General features: G+C 39.5%; 1 protein-coding gene across 5 annotated transcripts in view; it reads right to left on the bottom strand.

Annotated features, from left to right (window-relative positions):
- LOC120742501 (meiosis inhibitor protein 1-like) overlaps nt 1-12,488 on the bottom strand; it is a 61,747-nt gene extending 49,259 nt beyond the window's left edge. For 3 of the 5 annotated variants that reach the window (XM_040045834.1, XM_040045835.1, XM_040045837.1), the window contains exons 1-7: nt 12,402-12,488; nt 11,836-11,993; nt 11,514-11,637; nt 9,535-9,585; nt 6,126-6,199; nt 5,016-5,121; nt 474-683 (exon numbers count right to left, since the gene is read on the bottom strand). In XM_040045834.1, coding sequence (XP_039901768.1) covers nt 474-683; nt 5,016-5,121; nt 6,126-6,199; nt 9,535-9,585; nt 11,514-11,637; nt 11,836-11,979 — 709 coding nt within the window. In that variant the 5' untranslated portion in view covers nt 11,980-11,993; nt 12,402-12,488. The remainder of the gene's footprint in view (nt 1-473; nt 684-5,015; nt 5,122-6,125; nt 6,200-9,534; nt 9,586-11,513; nt 11,638-11,835; nt 11,994-12,401) is intronic. The other 2 variants (XM_040045838.1, XM_040045836.1) reach the window with 2 other exon arrangements.
- Between the last annotated feature and the right edge of the window lie 1,602 nt (nt 12,489-14,090).

Below are 14,090 nucleotides of genomic sequence, written 5' to 3'. Positions count from 1 at the left end.
ACCACATTGCCATTCAAATAAGTCCTCGGCTGTCTTCTCTCAGCCAGCAGGGAGTGAAATTTTGTTTCATACATTGCTACAGATTCACAACCTCTCTTTTAATCTCACCAAGATCCTTGTTTTTAAGGCTTGAATAACAAAAATCTACACGATCAGACTTTTAGATGGTAGAAAACCAATTTCACTCTAGTTAGGTATCAGTTTAATTTGCACTTCAAAAACGCAAATATATGCAATTTTTCATTTAAGCAGCTACTGATGTAGTCAATTATACTTTTAAAAATCTGAAACTGAATGCCTTGAGATTACTTTATGATAATCAATTCTCATTTTCCCAACATGCTGTATCAAATTACATCGACATTACTTTATCCATCTTGTAAAACATACTATGTTATAAAAGGATTTGTTTAAAAAATCACCCCCAAAAAATAAAACTCATAAAATGTATTCAACCAAAATATTTTTCTCACCGACACAATATCTGAGGAGCTGCGGGGAGCTGGCATTGGCTAATGTTTTCAGCAACACATTACACACTCTGTCCCTAACAGCAGAAGGCAAGGACTGGGCTGCTGAGCCCCCAGGAGCTCCAAGCAGTTGGAGCCACACATACACCACTGCACCCTTCAGTGCTTCGTCTGGGAAAAGCAGCGCTGAGCACAGGCGGTCTAACAGGGGCACTGGTGGAGAGAAATGGAAACAGGTAAGTACTTAGAGCACAAGTAAGACACAGGCATAATCATGTGGTATAGTTGTTAAGTGTCTGTATGTTGTTGTGAAGCAGCTGCTTTATTAGGTACACCTGTTTAATTGCTTGTTAACACCATTATCTAATCAGAGAGCAGAAACTCAATGCATTTAGAATAACAAGAAAGCTTTGAGCTGATAGGAAGACAACAGGAACTCAAGCCAAGGTATGCAGAAAATCATCTCTGAATTCACAACATGTTGAACCTTGAAGCAGATGGGTTACAGCAGCAGAAGACCACACCGGGTGCCACTCCTGTCAGCTAAGACCAAGAAACTGAGCTTAAAATTTACAGTGACTCACCAAAACTGGACAACAGAAAATTGGGCGAATATTGGCTGCAACATTTACATGTTGGGTCAGAATTTGGCATAAACAACATAAAATCATGTTGTTTACCTTCTCTCATGGGCTCAGGCAGGCAGTGGTGGATGGTATGGAGGATATTTTCTTTAAGTACCAAGTGAGCCTCATTTAAACACCACAGCCTCCCTGAGTATTGTTGCTGTATTGTCTATTCATTTATGACCTCCATGTAACATCTTCTAATGGCTGCTTTGAGCAGGATTAGACGATATCTCATAAAGAGATACAGATCATCTCAAACTGGTTTCTTGAACATGAGAAACCCCACAGTCACCAGATCTTGATCCAATGGAGCACCTTTGGGATGTGGTGGAACAGGCGATTAACATCACAGATGTGGACCAACAAATCCACAGCAGCTGTGTGATGCTATCACGTCAGTATGGACCAAATCTCTGAGTTATGTTTCAAGGACATTGTTGAATCTATGAAGATTTAAGGAAGTTTTGGAAGCAAAAGGGGGTCCAAGTACTATCGAGGTGTACCTAATAAAGCTGCTGATAAGTGCATAAATAGACGTATAATTGCAACATCATGTGACGTTTCAAGATATTGTACATTTCAATTACCCAGAAAGAAGTCTGCGAGTATGTACAGAAATGCAGGAAAATAAGAGAAACCCAGAGGTGAAGTAATTGTATTACTGTGAGAGAAGCTCAACAGACACCACAAAAGGACAGTGAGATTACAAAATGGAAAAAGTGCAAACTGCTGGGAACAAGGTGGAGAGTTTCAACTCTAGCTATGACAGACAACGGTGAACCCAGTGTCGGAGGGAAAATTGCCTTGAAGATGAAAGGGTTGAAGATTGGCAATTGCGGGAGAGAGCAGAGTTAAACGGCAGATGAGAGTGTGAGCAGACTAGATTAAAAAACTATGTAGGCGTAGATTGGAGCATAAAAATATAAAAACACGAGTACTTTTATAATTATTTTCACAAAATAATTTGAACCCTAACATTAGTTTGTTGCTAGGAGAACTTAATTATTCATGATTTTCTCCTTTATACATCAATGTAAATAAAAGGGCAAAAAATTAAGAATTTAGTGTGAACACACCAGTATACGCGATGGCAGCTGAGACACAGGCAGGAGACAGAGGTGGCTAAAGAGAGGTGAAAGAGTCAAATATGTCTAAAACAGCAACAATGAGAATAGTTGCACAGCGGATAAGAGCACAAAGCAACACGGGACTCAGCGAGTGTCGAACATGGAGAGAAAGAGACAGAGATGACAGAGCAGGAGAGCCAAATCCAAGCCAGCTGCTCTCTGGAGCAGATCAAAACCCATGTGAAGCAGAAGAAGCTCCCAGACATGTTTGATTAAACCGAAATATATGAGGCGGCCAAGATGACAGCAAAGCATAAAGAGAGAAGCGGTGGGGGTGGGGGAGAAGAAGGGAAAAGAGGTAGAGGGGGTGGTAACTCCTCCACAGACAGAGGATAAAAAAAATGTAGGGGACAAAATATGAGCTGCAAAAGAACAGATGAGAAATAAAACGACGTGCTGCTGTTTAATGCCACTCAATGAGAAAGAAACAAACACGGGGGGAGGCACGGCAAACAGACAAAAAGGTCGTCTTGTGCTTTCCTTAAAGAAAAGAGCAAAAGTTCATTTCTGTTTACCTTGCTTAGTGTTTGGCTGCCCTACTCTGATGCTTTGAACTACCTCTCTGTTCAGCTTCTGATCCGCTTTCTACAGTATTTAACCATCGCTTTGCACTTGTTGCTTCACCCTGCTTCCTCTTTCTTGGTCTATTAAAAAACATTTTAGTTTCTCTATATTTTTGTAAGCACTTTCTAAAAAAAATGTCTTGTGAAAAGTCTCAGCATAAAAAAGTGCTTGCAAAAAAACAAAAACAAAGCGGAAATGCTGAATGCTGAGATGATGCAAAGCTATAGAAACGATGAAACTTGCCATTTAACTGTTTAATTTTAGATGGCTGATATTTTTACATATCAGCTTGTGAGAAACATTTTTAACTTGCACTATTGTCCTTTCCTTCTTTCATCCCTCTTGTTATCTCTTTTTGCCTTCCATTTTTCTTATCTGTTTCATCTTCCCTGTTTTGTCTGTATGTGCTCCTCAATCAGTATCAGCAATACAGAAATCGAAGAGAAAATTCTGGAAGAGAAAAGTCAACGAGTGAGGACAAAAAGAGGGGTTAATCAGTCAGAAAGACAGGCAGCCAGTGAGTCAGAGACAGAGGGAAATCTCCTGGGTGCTCTGGGCTTGTGTTGTCATTGCCTTGCTGTTGTCGTTAGTCCAAACAGCCCCACAGAGACTTGCTGAGTGACAGGCCACAGACAGGCACACACAGTCAATAGTGGCAGCCCACATCTTGCATCAACATTGTAACAACTCACCACTACCTGCAGCTGCTGGAGGGAGCTTGGAAAACTCATGAAAATACATGAGAGGTGGACACACATAGCATAATAAAATAACTACGGTGGCTGCCTTTTTGGCATAAGGACCACATTCGCGCTCGATCGTAAAGACAAGCAGTCAGGCGTGACACAAACACAGCACAATGCACACACGAACACGAAGCTGATTGACAAAGCCTAATAAGCACTGTGGAAAAATGATTCGGAGAGTACAAAGATATCATACAGGTGGTTGTAAAAGAGATTAAATCAACAACTGTGCGTTGGGGGAGGAGTATCTTTTCAGCTCGCTATACTACAGCTTTGTACCTAGATAAATACATTCATATAGACGGGGAGATTCAGGGAAAAGGTTCGGATGAACATTTACAGTATTTGTAGCTTTTGCTATTTTACTTTCAGCAGGTGCTGGTATGGGATTGGCTATGCAGATGGAATTTTAAGGTTGGTTATCTCGGTGCAGCTGGAGAGCAATTGAAAAGGTCATAACAGCTAGAGAGATTGAATTGAGAGAGTTCAGGGGAAAGGATATGGAAGATAGACTTGTGTGATTTTTTCTAATTTCTTAGAGGCAGAGGAGGTGGAATAGGGCACAGCATGAGAAAGCTGGTTTCAAAAGTAGACATAGTACAGCTATTTCCATCAGCCAATTTTCTTATCCAACTAGGGGACTCAGGAGGCTGTAGCCTGTCTGAGCTGGTATAGAACGTCCTGGACATGTCGCCAATACATGCAGACAATGCTTTCCATGCATCTTGGATACAGTTTAAGAAGATCAATATAGGCTACGGTGACTGAAATGTAGATATGTCTCTCTAAGACAAAAGAGATCAGGAAAATTATGTATTCCTTTATATCTTCCTCTTCCACTTCAGGTGAACTCTACATTTCGAACACATTCTTGGATCTTAGCCCCTGAAAATAATACATTTTTAATTCAGTTTCTGCCTCTCCAGTGCCACAGTGAAGAGTGAAACAGAGATTGCACAGTAAGCTACCTGAAACCTGACCGATCCTGTCTCAACTGCATTTTTAAAAACTGACCTGAATCAACGCACGTCATCAATTTCTTGCAGATACTCTATACATTCCCCGTAAGGCAAATGAATGTCTTTGCTATACAAAGGGGTCAGTGGCTGTGGCCTGCTACACAGCAGTATGTTTACAGTTTAAAAAGTATTTAGCGCCGGATTATAAATCTCAATGAGAGGAATTCATGAAGCATGAACTTTGTAAATAAGTCCACGCATCACCTTTCCACCCGTATCCAGTGCTGGTAAAAACAAAGGGGAAAAATTATGCGTTGCTTACAACATTTCCAAGAACTGTTTATCACTTGACGAGATAAAGTTCACGCTCGTGTTGAGAGACGAGCTTACTGATGTACCTTTCTTGATAATGGACTCTAAAGAAAATATAAACAAGGATGAAAACAGACTACTACTACTAGGGGCTACGTGTCCCTGTATTACTCTGAGGTCTCACTGAGTGTCATTTCCAGGGTCTCACCATAATGAGTCACAAGGCTCTGGGACACAGTAGGGGCAGCTTTTATTAGGTTACCCAAGAAGCTGAATGTAGGCAGGAAATGCTTCACACTGAGCTGCTCAGTAAGCTAGAAAAAGAACACAGAAAAAAATCATCAGTACTTACACACACACACACACACACACACACACACAGTAATATAAAGGAAATCTTAATGCATTAGATCATAAAGCTCTACAACATCGGTTTGCACAGGTGTCTTAAAGCTAAACCTCTATTTTAATGGTAGGTTAAAAAAAATCTTCAAAATGACCAAAATATATTTTAAAACTACTACAACAACCTAAATATCCTACTACATATATGTTATTAACCGCTTAAGTTTTTTATTTCCACTCGATAAAAAATCTCTGAAATTATTCAGCGAGAGCTCCACAACAGTAAGGCCAAGCACACACGACCATGGGCTCAGAGGATTAGAGACACTCGAGAGATTTTCGCCTCCTTGTCCCCCATCACCAGCTTTGAGTGAGGTAGGAAACACTCTATCAAAAGCTGACATTTTTATTTCCACCAAATACAAACTGCAAATTGGAGAATTAATAATGGGTAAGTAAACACTGTTGTTAATGATCCTGTCAAAAAAATCCTACAACTGCAACTCTACCAAATCTGGTGCAAGAAAAATGAAGCATAATAACGCTAGGCCACTTCCATACATAGTGATACACAGAAGAAGGGTTAACCTGAGCCAAGTGCTTGCGTGTTTAAACTGAAAAAAATAATAATTTCTTCCACTAACAGTTTGTGTCAAAACTTCTAATCAAGCTCTGTTCTTGTAGCATAAATGAGACTTGTCTGCTGTGGCTGGTGTTATATTTTTCTGTCATCATCAGTATACACAGCTATACTGTTTTCCACCTGCAGCAGGATGAGCCTTCTCCATTACTGTCTCCCCCCTGAGGTGACACAACAGCAGCAAGAGGGAGACAAGCACACTGTCTGTTTACTAAACAGCCTTGGGAGAGTATGACGCTAGTTACACAAGTGCTATTAAAATTTTTAAGATGTTGGGCATGTTCTTCTGCCTGCACGTGCACATGAGTAGGAGCGTTTCTCTATTTGTCTTACCTGTTTGTGTATCTCATCCAAAACGAAGCGAAATGACAGCTCGCTCTGGAGCTCCAGGAGTAGCTGAACCAGCACTGACGCAAGTAAACACACACACAAATGTATGCATTTACACAGGCAGATAAAAAAAAAACAGAGAGGTGTATTCATTAAATAAACATCACAGATAAGTGCAGTTTCACACTTTCGCACAGTCACTGCAATTACGAGACAGAAAATCAAAACAGTCAATGTTAATGAAAAATCCAGGTGTATAATTGTTGAAGTTTTAAATTATCCTTCAGAATCTTCTACCACTGCTTTAGAAATTTGCATGCGATTAAATGATTCAAACAGGAATTTACTTAAATATGAAGTGCCTTTAAATAATGGTAGTTAAGGAATTTGCGTTACATAAGGCCTCATGTCACACAAGCCTGACAACCACAAGGCGCTAGTGGAAAATGTGCATTCCCTGACTGGGGGGAGGGTTGTGCACTGAAAACTTTGCCATGGTTGGCAGCAGATTGGTGTGGTTGCTCATTACGGTGCAGTCACCGTTTATTCCGAGCAGTCGTGAAACTTGAAGAAGTGCAATGCAAGCTGGGAATGGAGAAAGTAAAGGTTGTGCCTTAATGCTGCCTGCAACCAACACAGTTCAAAAAGTGCAAGTCTGCAGAGAAGACAGCTTCTTACATGCTAACTGCAGCAATCTGCTAGCAACCAAAGGAACTGCAAGGAGATTTTTGGTGCAGCACTGTACACCCTCAATTACACCCTGCTGACTGCCAGGAACCTCCAGCAAACCACTTGCTACCTGTCAGAGAATACAGTTGCCAGCGTTCACTGACCAGTCTCTGGGTCTTTATGAAGGTAGCTTTAGCAATTAGTTTCACAGCAACTGCCAGCAACCTCCAGCAATTTCTTACAGCCCTTTCTTTAAGCCCTTACCAAACATTTCTACCGATCAGTGTTAATCAGTATCAGATAAATGTGCCATTATTTTACAGCATACTGAAATTTTAGAGCTGGCGTCTAGTGTGACATTAGCGCCCTGGAGCTGCAGTGGCTCCGTGGTTCATGTGTCACATGACGAAGAGTGAGCTCAGGGCATAAGTAGTGCTAGAAAACAATATCATGTTAGGTGGAAGGTTTAGGAACCTTTTTTTAAGGTCTAAAAAAAGTGATGGACAAACAGGGATTAGCATTGTCGTGAGTACGTATGGAGAATGTTTGTGTTACTTTTCTCCCTGCCAAAGGGGAAAGGCAAAAGTCCCATACTGCAAACTAAACATAACATTTGGGGCAAGTTCAATTTGAAAACTGTGCAAGACATAATGATACGTATGCAAGTAGAACCTGTTTCCATTAAAGGATGTGCACTGGTGTGCAACAGGCTACGAGTTGTGGTATATTTCCATTATTGGGTGTTATACAAGCGTTATCCAAACAGTAGTGACATATATTAAACCCTGTCATAGGGCTGTGCGATATGACCAAAATCTCATATCCCGATATAAGATATCTATCATCCCGATAACGATATAAATCACAAAAATTTAACATTTTCTGTAAATTCTGTGAATCTCGGGCAGCTCGACTTGCGTGAAGTGTTTTCAGCTGGGCGCTGTGTACATGGAGTTGAGACTTTTAACAGATGCATGAAGGTATAGGTTGTAACGGCTGCCGTTTTCTTTGTATTTATTACACGGCGTGCTGCGGGGAAAAGCCTGTTCTAACGTTTGAGTCTAAGGTTTATTTTTTTAGTACCTAACGCATCTTTTTTCCTTCTCATCTGTAAAAACTCTGCATGCACTTTCACATAATTTATTTTGTTTTGAAAAGTCTCAACAGGATCTTGAGCTTTATTGTGAAATGTTAATATGCAAAACAAACAAGCGGACGACGGGGCCACTGCCAATGTTTTACGGTCGTGGTTGCAAACGACAAAAACAGTCGCTTGTCCGTCCGTAGTGTGGTTATATTAAATATAAGAGAAAGAGAGAACTTTAACAAATGAATATAGCCACTACAGTGACCATCAAAACCACGAAAAAATATTGCCGTAAACAGTTTATTTTGCGACACCACGAAAAAACGATAGCGTAATCTGAAACGATAGATGTTTTTATATTGTCATCCGATATATATCGTTATATCGAACAGCCCTACCCTGTCATATCAAAAAGGCAGTGTACCAAATAAATAAACTGCAATAGATGCAACATCTCAGGGTGTTTAATGGATCGGTTTCCCTCTCAGTTACAACGCAAGTTCTCATTAAGCTGTAACTGCAAAGCTGAACAATTCTGTGAAGATTGTAGGCTTTCTTTCTCCTTCTTTCTTATCTCCTCACACTATGACTGCATTATTTATAGCGTTCAAGTGATTTACAAAACGTGTGCTTTACACATTGTCTGTGCAGAAACCAAATGCAGTGTCACATTTTAAGTACTCTTCTAACTGTTACAGAAAAGCAGTCCCTTGGGCATTTTTAAGACAGCTCCCGTAAAATCATTTGATTCGCAGCCATAGGTCCAGGCTGCTGGGGGATTCCCATGATGCACTGAGTGTTTCTTCTTCAGTTACCTTTTTCACTCGTGATGCATTTATATACCTGCATTTAATTAGCTATTACTCATCTCTGGCTCTCTTTCACAGTATGTCTCTGTCCTGTCTTCATCTGCTCACCCCCAACCGGTCACGGCAGATGACCGCCCCTCCCTGACTCGGGAGGTTTCTTCCTGTTTAATGGAAGTTTTTCCTTCCCACTGTTGCAAAAGCACTTGCTCATAGGAGGTTCATATGATTGTTTGGGTTTTCTCATGTATAATTGTAGGTTCTTTACCTTACAATATAAAGCACCTTGAGGCAACTGCTCTTGTGATATGGCGCTATATAAATAAAATAAAAGTGAATTGCACTGAATTAATTTGGACTTACTAAAAAATTTTATTTTTAGCATTTTTGAAAGGCTGCAATGGGAAAATCTGTCTGAGTGTTTGAAAGTGAGACTTTGCCACGAGGCCAAGATTGAGGATACAGAATAATCTGCATTTGGCTGCCCAAATAAACTCATTAAGTACAAAGAGAAATTCGCATTTCAGCTTTGAAGAAGTAGCAGTGAAAGATTATCTACTCGTGGAATGACGTCAAAGCCTCCATGTGGAGTCAAAGATCGCCTTAACCACCAGCCCTGACCATTATCAGCAAGAAGGCTTATGTGTATCCTCCAAAAAAAACAAAAAAACACTGACTGTGTGTGTGTGTGTATGCGTTCACAAAAACAACTGCATAGAAGGCCTCCATCTATGTTTGCGTGAGTGCAATGTGAGCACGAGTCTGTACATAGAGTGTGTATGTGTGTTTTCCTGAGCACACACAGACACACAAGCATACATCACCAAACCAGAAAGAGGCATCTCTTCACCTTGGTCAACCTTCTCCAGAGTTACAGGGTCCTCTGCAGTTTGAAGCATCCCTGGGGACAGAGAAGATATGACAGAACAGATTTTAAAAGGCATACTTCAAAAACCACATGCACTCTTGCTTCTGCACAGAAGTACAAGAGGAAGAAATTTAATGTCATTATGCAAAAAAAAAAGGATGAAATAGGACAAAATAGAAAATACAAATTACAGAGACATTAGATGGGGCTTCATGCTAATAAAGATCTATTTGATCATACTGTACAGGGTACTCTACCTTGCATTAGCTTTGCTGGACATCCAAGATAAAGTACTATCTTAAAAGCATGTTAAAGAAAACCAACTCAGTGTAGTGATGAATGTAAGGCATATTTTTTATTGGATTATGCTCAGATGGAGAAGCACAATTCATGCAGACAATCCCACAAGAACTCTAATAGCTCTTTTAACGTCTTGTCAGATTGGTCAGAGCTTTTATGGCTTAGCATTTTGCCACACATCCTCTTATTGTGCTAATTTGATTAGAGCTTAAATGGTTTCAACATAGCACTTAATGCGGCAACCTAATAATCCTCCAATGAGGAAGTTATCAATAAAACCCTCGGATGATCTAGCATTAAAAAAACATACAGAGGTTCAATTACAGCAGTGTAACATTTGCAATAGAGGAGTCAGTAATTTAGTGTTGTGAGAATAATGAAACACAATGCAGGTCTATATATTAACAGTCTTACTGGCTCCACTGGGATTTTCACGGCACGGCAACTCATTCCATATTTAAAGATCCTCAAAAATTATTGCTGTCATGTCATCCGATATGTTGACACAGAGAATTATTCACGGTACAGGAGTCGAAATAACTTACGCTACAACTTAAATGCAAACAAGAAATCACAAATAATGAAAGTCTTGATAGTTTTATATGTTTTATACTTTTGTTAATAGCTCGTATTTTGTGTCTTTAAATCAAACATTTCAGAAATAATTTCAGAAACCCCGTCATAGTTAGTCAAAGGAGCTTGCAAAGAAAAGCGTCTGGACTTCTTTAAGTTACTTGAAGACGTTTCACCTCTCATCCGAGAAGCTTCTTCAGTTCTAAGGTCAAATGGTGGAGAGTCCCAGATATAAACCTAGTGGGAGTAACCCCCCACAGAGGGACAAAAGGACCCCCTGATGATCCTCTAATCGCCTGAGCCAAGGTGTGAAACTGAGTGTGGCTCCCAATCCCCGTCATAGTTAAAAGCAAAGCTGTCCACTAGCCTGCAGCCCATGCTAATGATCTTTTTTTTGGTGGCTACTTAGTTTGATGATTCCATCTATGAAATGAGATTTAATGTGGCTGTCATTAAAAATGAAAATCGGTTACATATACAGCACTTAATTAAGGCCCAAATTACTGCATCACATCAAAGTCACAAATCAGTATAATGGTTTAATCACACTACCGATGACAAGCACACCTCTCCAAAGAAAAGAAAAGTAGTAAACTCAAGGTTAACTGCATTATCGGCATGGATCTTCTTTTTTTTTTATGAAATCAACGCAAAAACTATTATGTCCAGTAGTGTGAATATTTCTGTATCGTGTTCTGGTTGATTGCTAAGATCAATTGTTCTCTCTGTTCAGCCTGACCTTGCAGAAAAGCTGTAATGTGACTGCACCACCAATACAACAGTGGACTAACACAGTGGTGATTAGCTTCAAGGAGTGCAAATGTTAAACAATCAAGCTCGAGTTAGTGAGAAAACAGCCAGTGATGGTTAGGACTGTCAGTACTGACTGAAGGTCTGTGCACTGCAATAGTACTGTTGATGCTCCTTGTTTTCTAAGTGCATTCCAGTCTGATTTTGCCTACCTAGCATAAAACTGTTTGCACCTTTAGAGAGATAGCAAGTGAGAGGTGAAAGTCCAGCTCTTCACAATTGCCCTTGCTAGACATTCCTTCTGTTTCTAATCTGCTGCATGTGTTACTATTTCTCACCCAATAGTTTGGCTGTAAAATGCAGACAGACTCTGTGGTCCTGTTGGAGCAGCTCTCTCAAAGCCCCCGGAGAACACTTCAGCACTCCACTTACACTGGACAAGGCAGAAGACTTCCTCACAGACTGCATCCCACAGACAAGTGTGTAGGAGGAGAGATATAGGAGGGTAAATAAAGCTCCAGCTGAGCATCAAGGGAAATTAACAGCATAATGCAATTTTCATACACATTTCCCAATCCTTCCTAAAGGTTGTGCAAGAGAATGTAAAGCCACAGCAAACAGCTACAACATGGAGATGTATATAAATATATTTCTTCTCACTGCTATGTCTTCATCGTCAATAATTTCAATGAGGCAGGCCACACAGAGCAGCAGCCCGCCTCCCTCCACAGGCCCAAGGCGCCTACTCCACTTTGGGTCATGTCTGAAGTGGATCTTGTTGCAAACTATATCCCTGCTTGTCATTCTGTTTGTTTCGCCTGTTCAGACAGAAAGACCACAACAGCTTTTTATACAAAACTGCAGGCGAGCAAGAGTGCTAGCAAGCTATTGTATTACCTAGCGCTACATGCTAACTATAATGTTAGCACTAGCTAAAGTTAATTTGTGACTTAGCTAGCCACAATATCCTTAAAAACAGATGTTTTTGAAGATTTCTCTTAAAACCTTCAAAAACATCTGTTTTTAAGGAAAATTATGGCTAGCTAAGTTATAAATTACCTAGCGCTACATGCTAACTATATTGTTAGCACTAGCTAGAGTTAATTTATAACTTAACTAGCCATGATTTTCCTTAAAAACAGATGTTTTTGAAGATTTCTATTAAAACAAATGCTATTGACAAACTCTAATAACCACAAAATATGTGTAATAAACCATAAACTAACCTTTGCTGACAATATATATCAGACGAGAACTGTGCAGAAATGATGGCTAAAGTCAAAACCCCAAACTTTATTGAACATTACAGTACAGTAGGTTACCAAAATAATTCCAAACACTGTTGTACTAATAAAAACTGCATTTATAATGTAAAACATTTTAATATTATAATGATACTATAAAAATAGATATTTATAAACAAATATATGATACAAAAACTTAAAATGTATATTTATTAAATAACTAAATTCTCCTGTGAAGCCTCCTTCAAAATTTACCTTAACATTAAGTGCTGGTTTTAAAATAAACAAAAAAAAGGCCAAATTCTGACAAAAAGATAACACAGGACAATATATTAATATCTTTAAGAGTGGTTTTACTCATATTAGCAAGTGTTATGTTGAAAGGTAACCTACCTTATTTAAAAACCACAAAAAGTTGATGATCTAATGGATTTATCTGGTATCTTTAAATGCATTTTTATGTATGATAATAAAAATGCAAATGAAACAACTCTGGAATAGTGCAAGTACATGACCATAGTTGTAAACTGGTTATATATGAATAACTTAATGTAAATGTATGAAAAAAAGATGAGATACAAGCATCTTTTTTCTGGTTGTTATTTCACTCTTTTTACTAGAAAGATCCATGTGTTGAACAATAGTGCATGAAGATAATGTTCTGGCAAATAATGATAATTATCTGAAATGCTATGATCATTTTTGCTGCAGTTATTGGAACTTTTCAATTTCGTGTAGTTATGGGAAATGCTTGCCTCATCATTACACTCATGCTTGTTTTTTTTTTTGTTGTTTTTGTTTTTTTTTTTAACATAAAATCACATGAAACAGCTGCTTAGGTCCCATATTTCTTGCTGATGAACATTGGAGCTCAGTACATTGTACTGCTCTAATATTAAAAGTCCAATTAAATCAACAGTCTCTAACATTCAGAGGAAGCCTGATGGTGTATGTTTGAGCAAATCCATGCACAATTAGCCTCACAATTATATATCAACACCAATTTACCCTCCAAGGAATATCTTAGCTGATCGTTATGCTGAGACGTGTGTCTGAGTATCATTTAGCTGTGAAGGCCACAATTTGGTTATCACCATGACAACAAAAGCCTCTGGGTAACTGAGCCACTGTGTGATGATAGGTGTGTGGGGGCGAGTACCAGCTACTACCGACATGTCGATTTATAATCTCCCTCTGCTTCTCTTTAAGCAGAGTTCAGTGCGCATCAAAGCATCACACGTGTGGCCAGCTCAGCACTCCGCGCTTCTGTCTCTCAGTGACGGTGTAAATGAGTGTGCAGAGAGATAAAACCCTGTCAGAGTTCAATATATGTAACCTTTGACAAATGTGCTGCGCTCCAGCAAACATATTTTAGGCGAAGTGTAGCTACTGCGCTGGGACTGTGTGTGTGTGCAGGAAGTGGTCAGAGGGTTTTGTTTCTTCTGGTTGACTGAGAAGAGTCAGACAAGATATCGGTTTATAAATTTGTGCCAGGACAGGAGCTAAATCCATCAGTCTGTGGCTTTTTATTTGCCCCCTGAGAGAGGCAAATATAACACAAAGAGAAGGAGAGCCTTTCTCGCTGCTCGGGTAAACAGGATGCATAATCTGTCAACTTTATTTGACAACTGCTTTACATTTACTTCAAGGGGGCGGTTCAGGGCGAAGACA

This window comes from Simochromis diagramma, unplaced genomic scaffold (assembly GCF_900408965.1).
Source record: "Simochromis diagramma unplaced genomic scaffold, fSimDia1.1 OVJJ01000150.1, whole genome shotgun sequence".
Lineage (NCBI taxonomy): Eukaryota > Metazoa > Chordata > Actinopteri > Cichliformes > Cichlidae > Simochromis > Simochromis diagramma.
The sequence above is the reverse complement of the archived record's forward strand: the minus strand, read 5'-3'. Positions and strand labels throughout refer to the sequence as shown.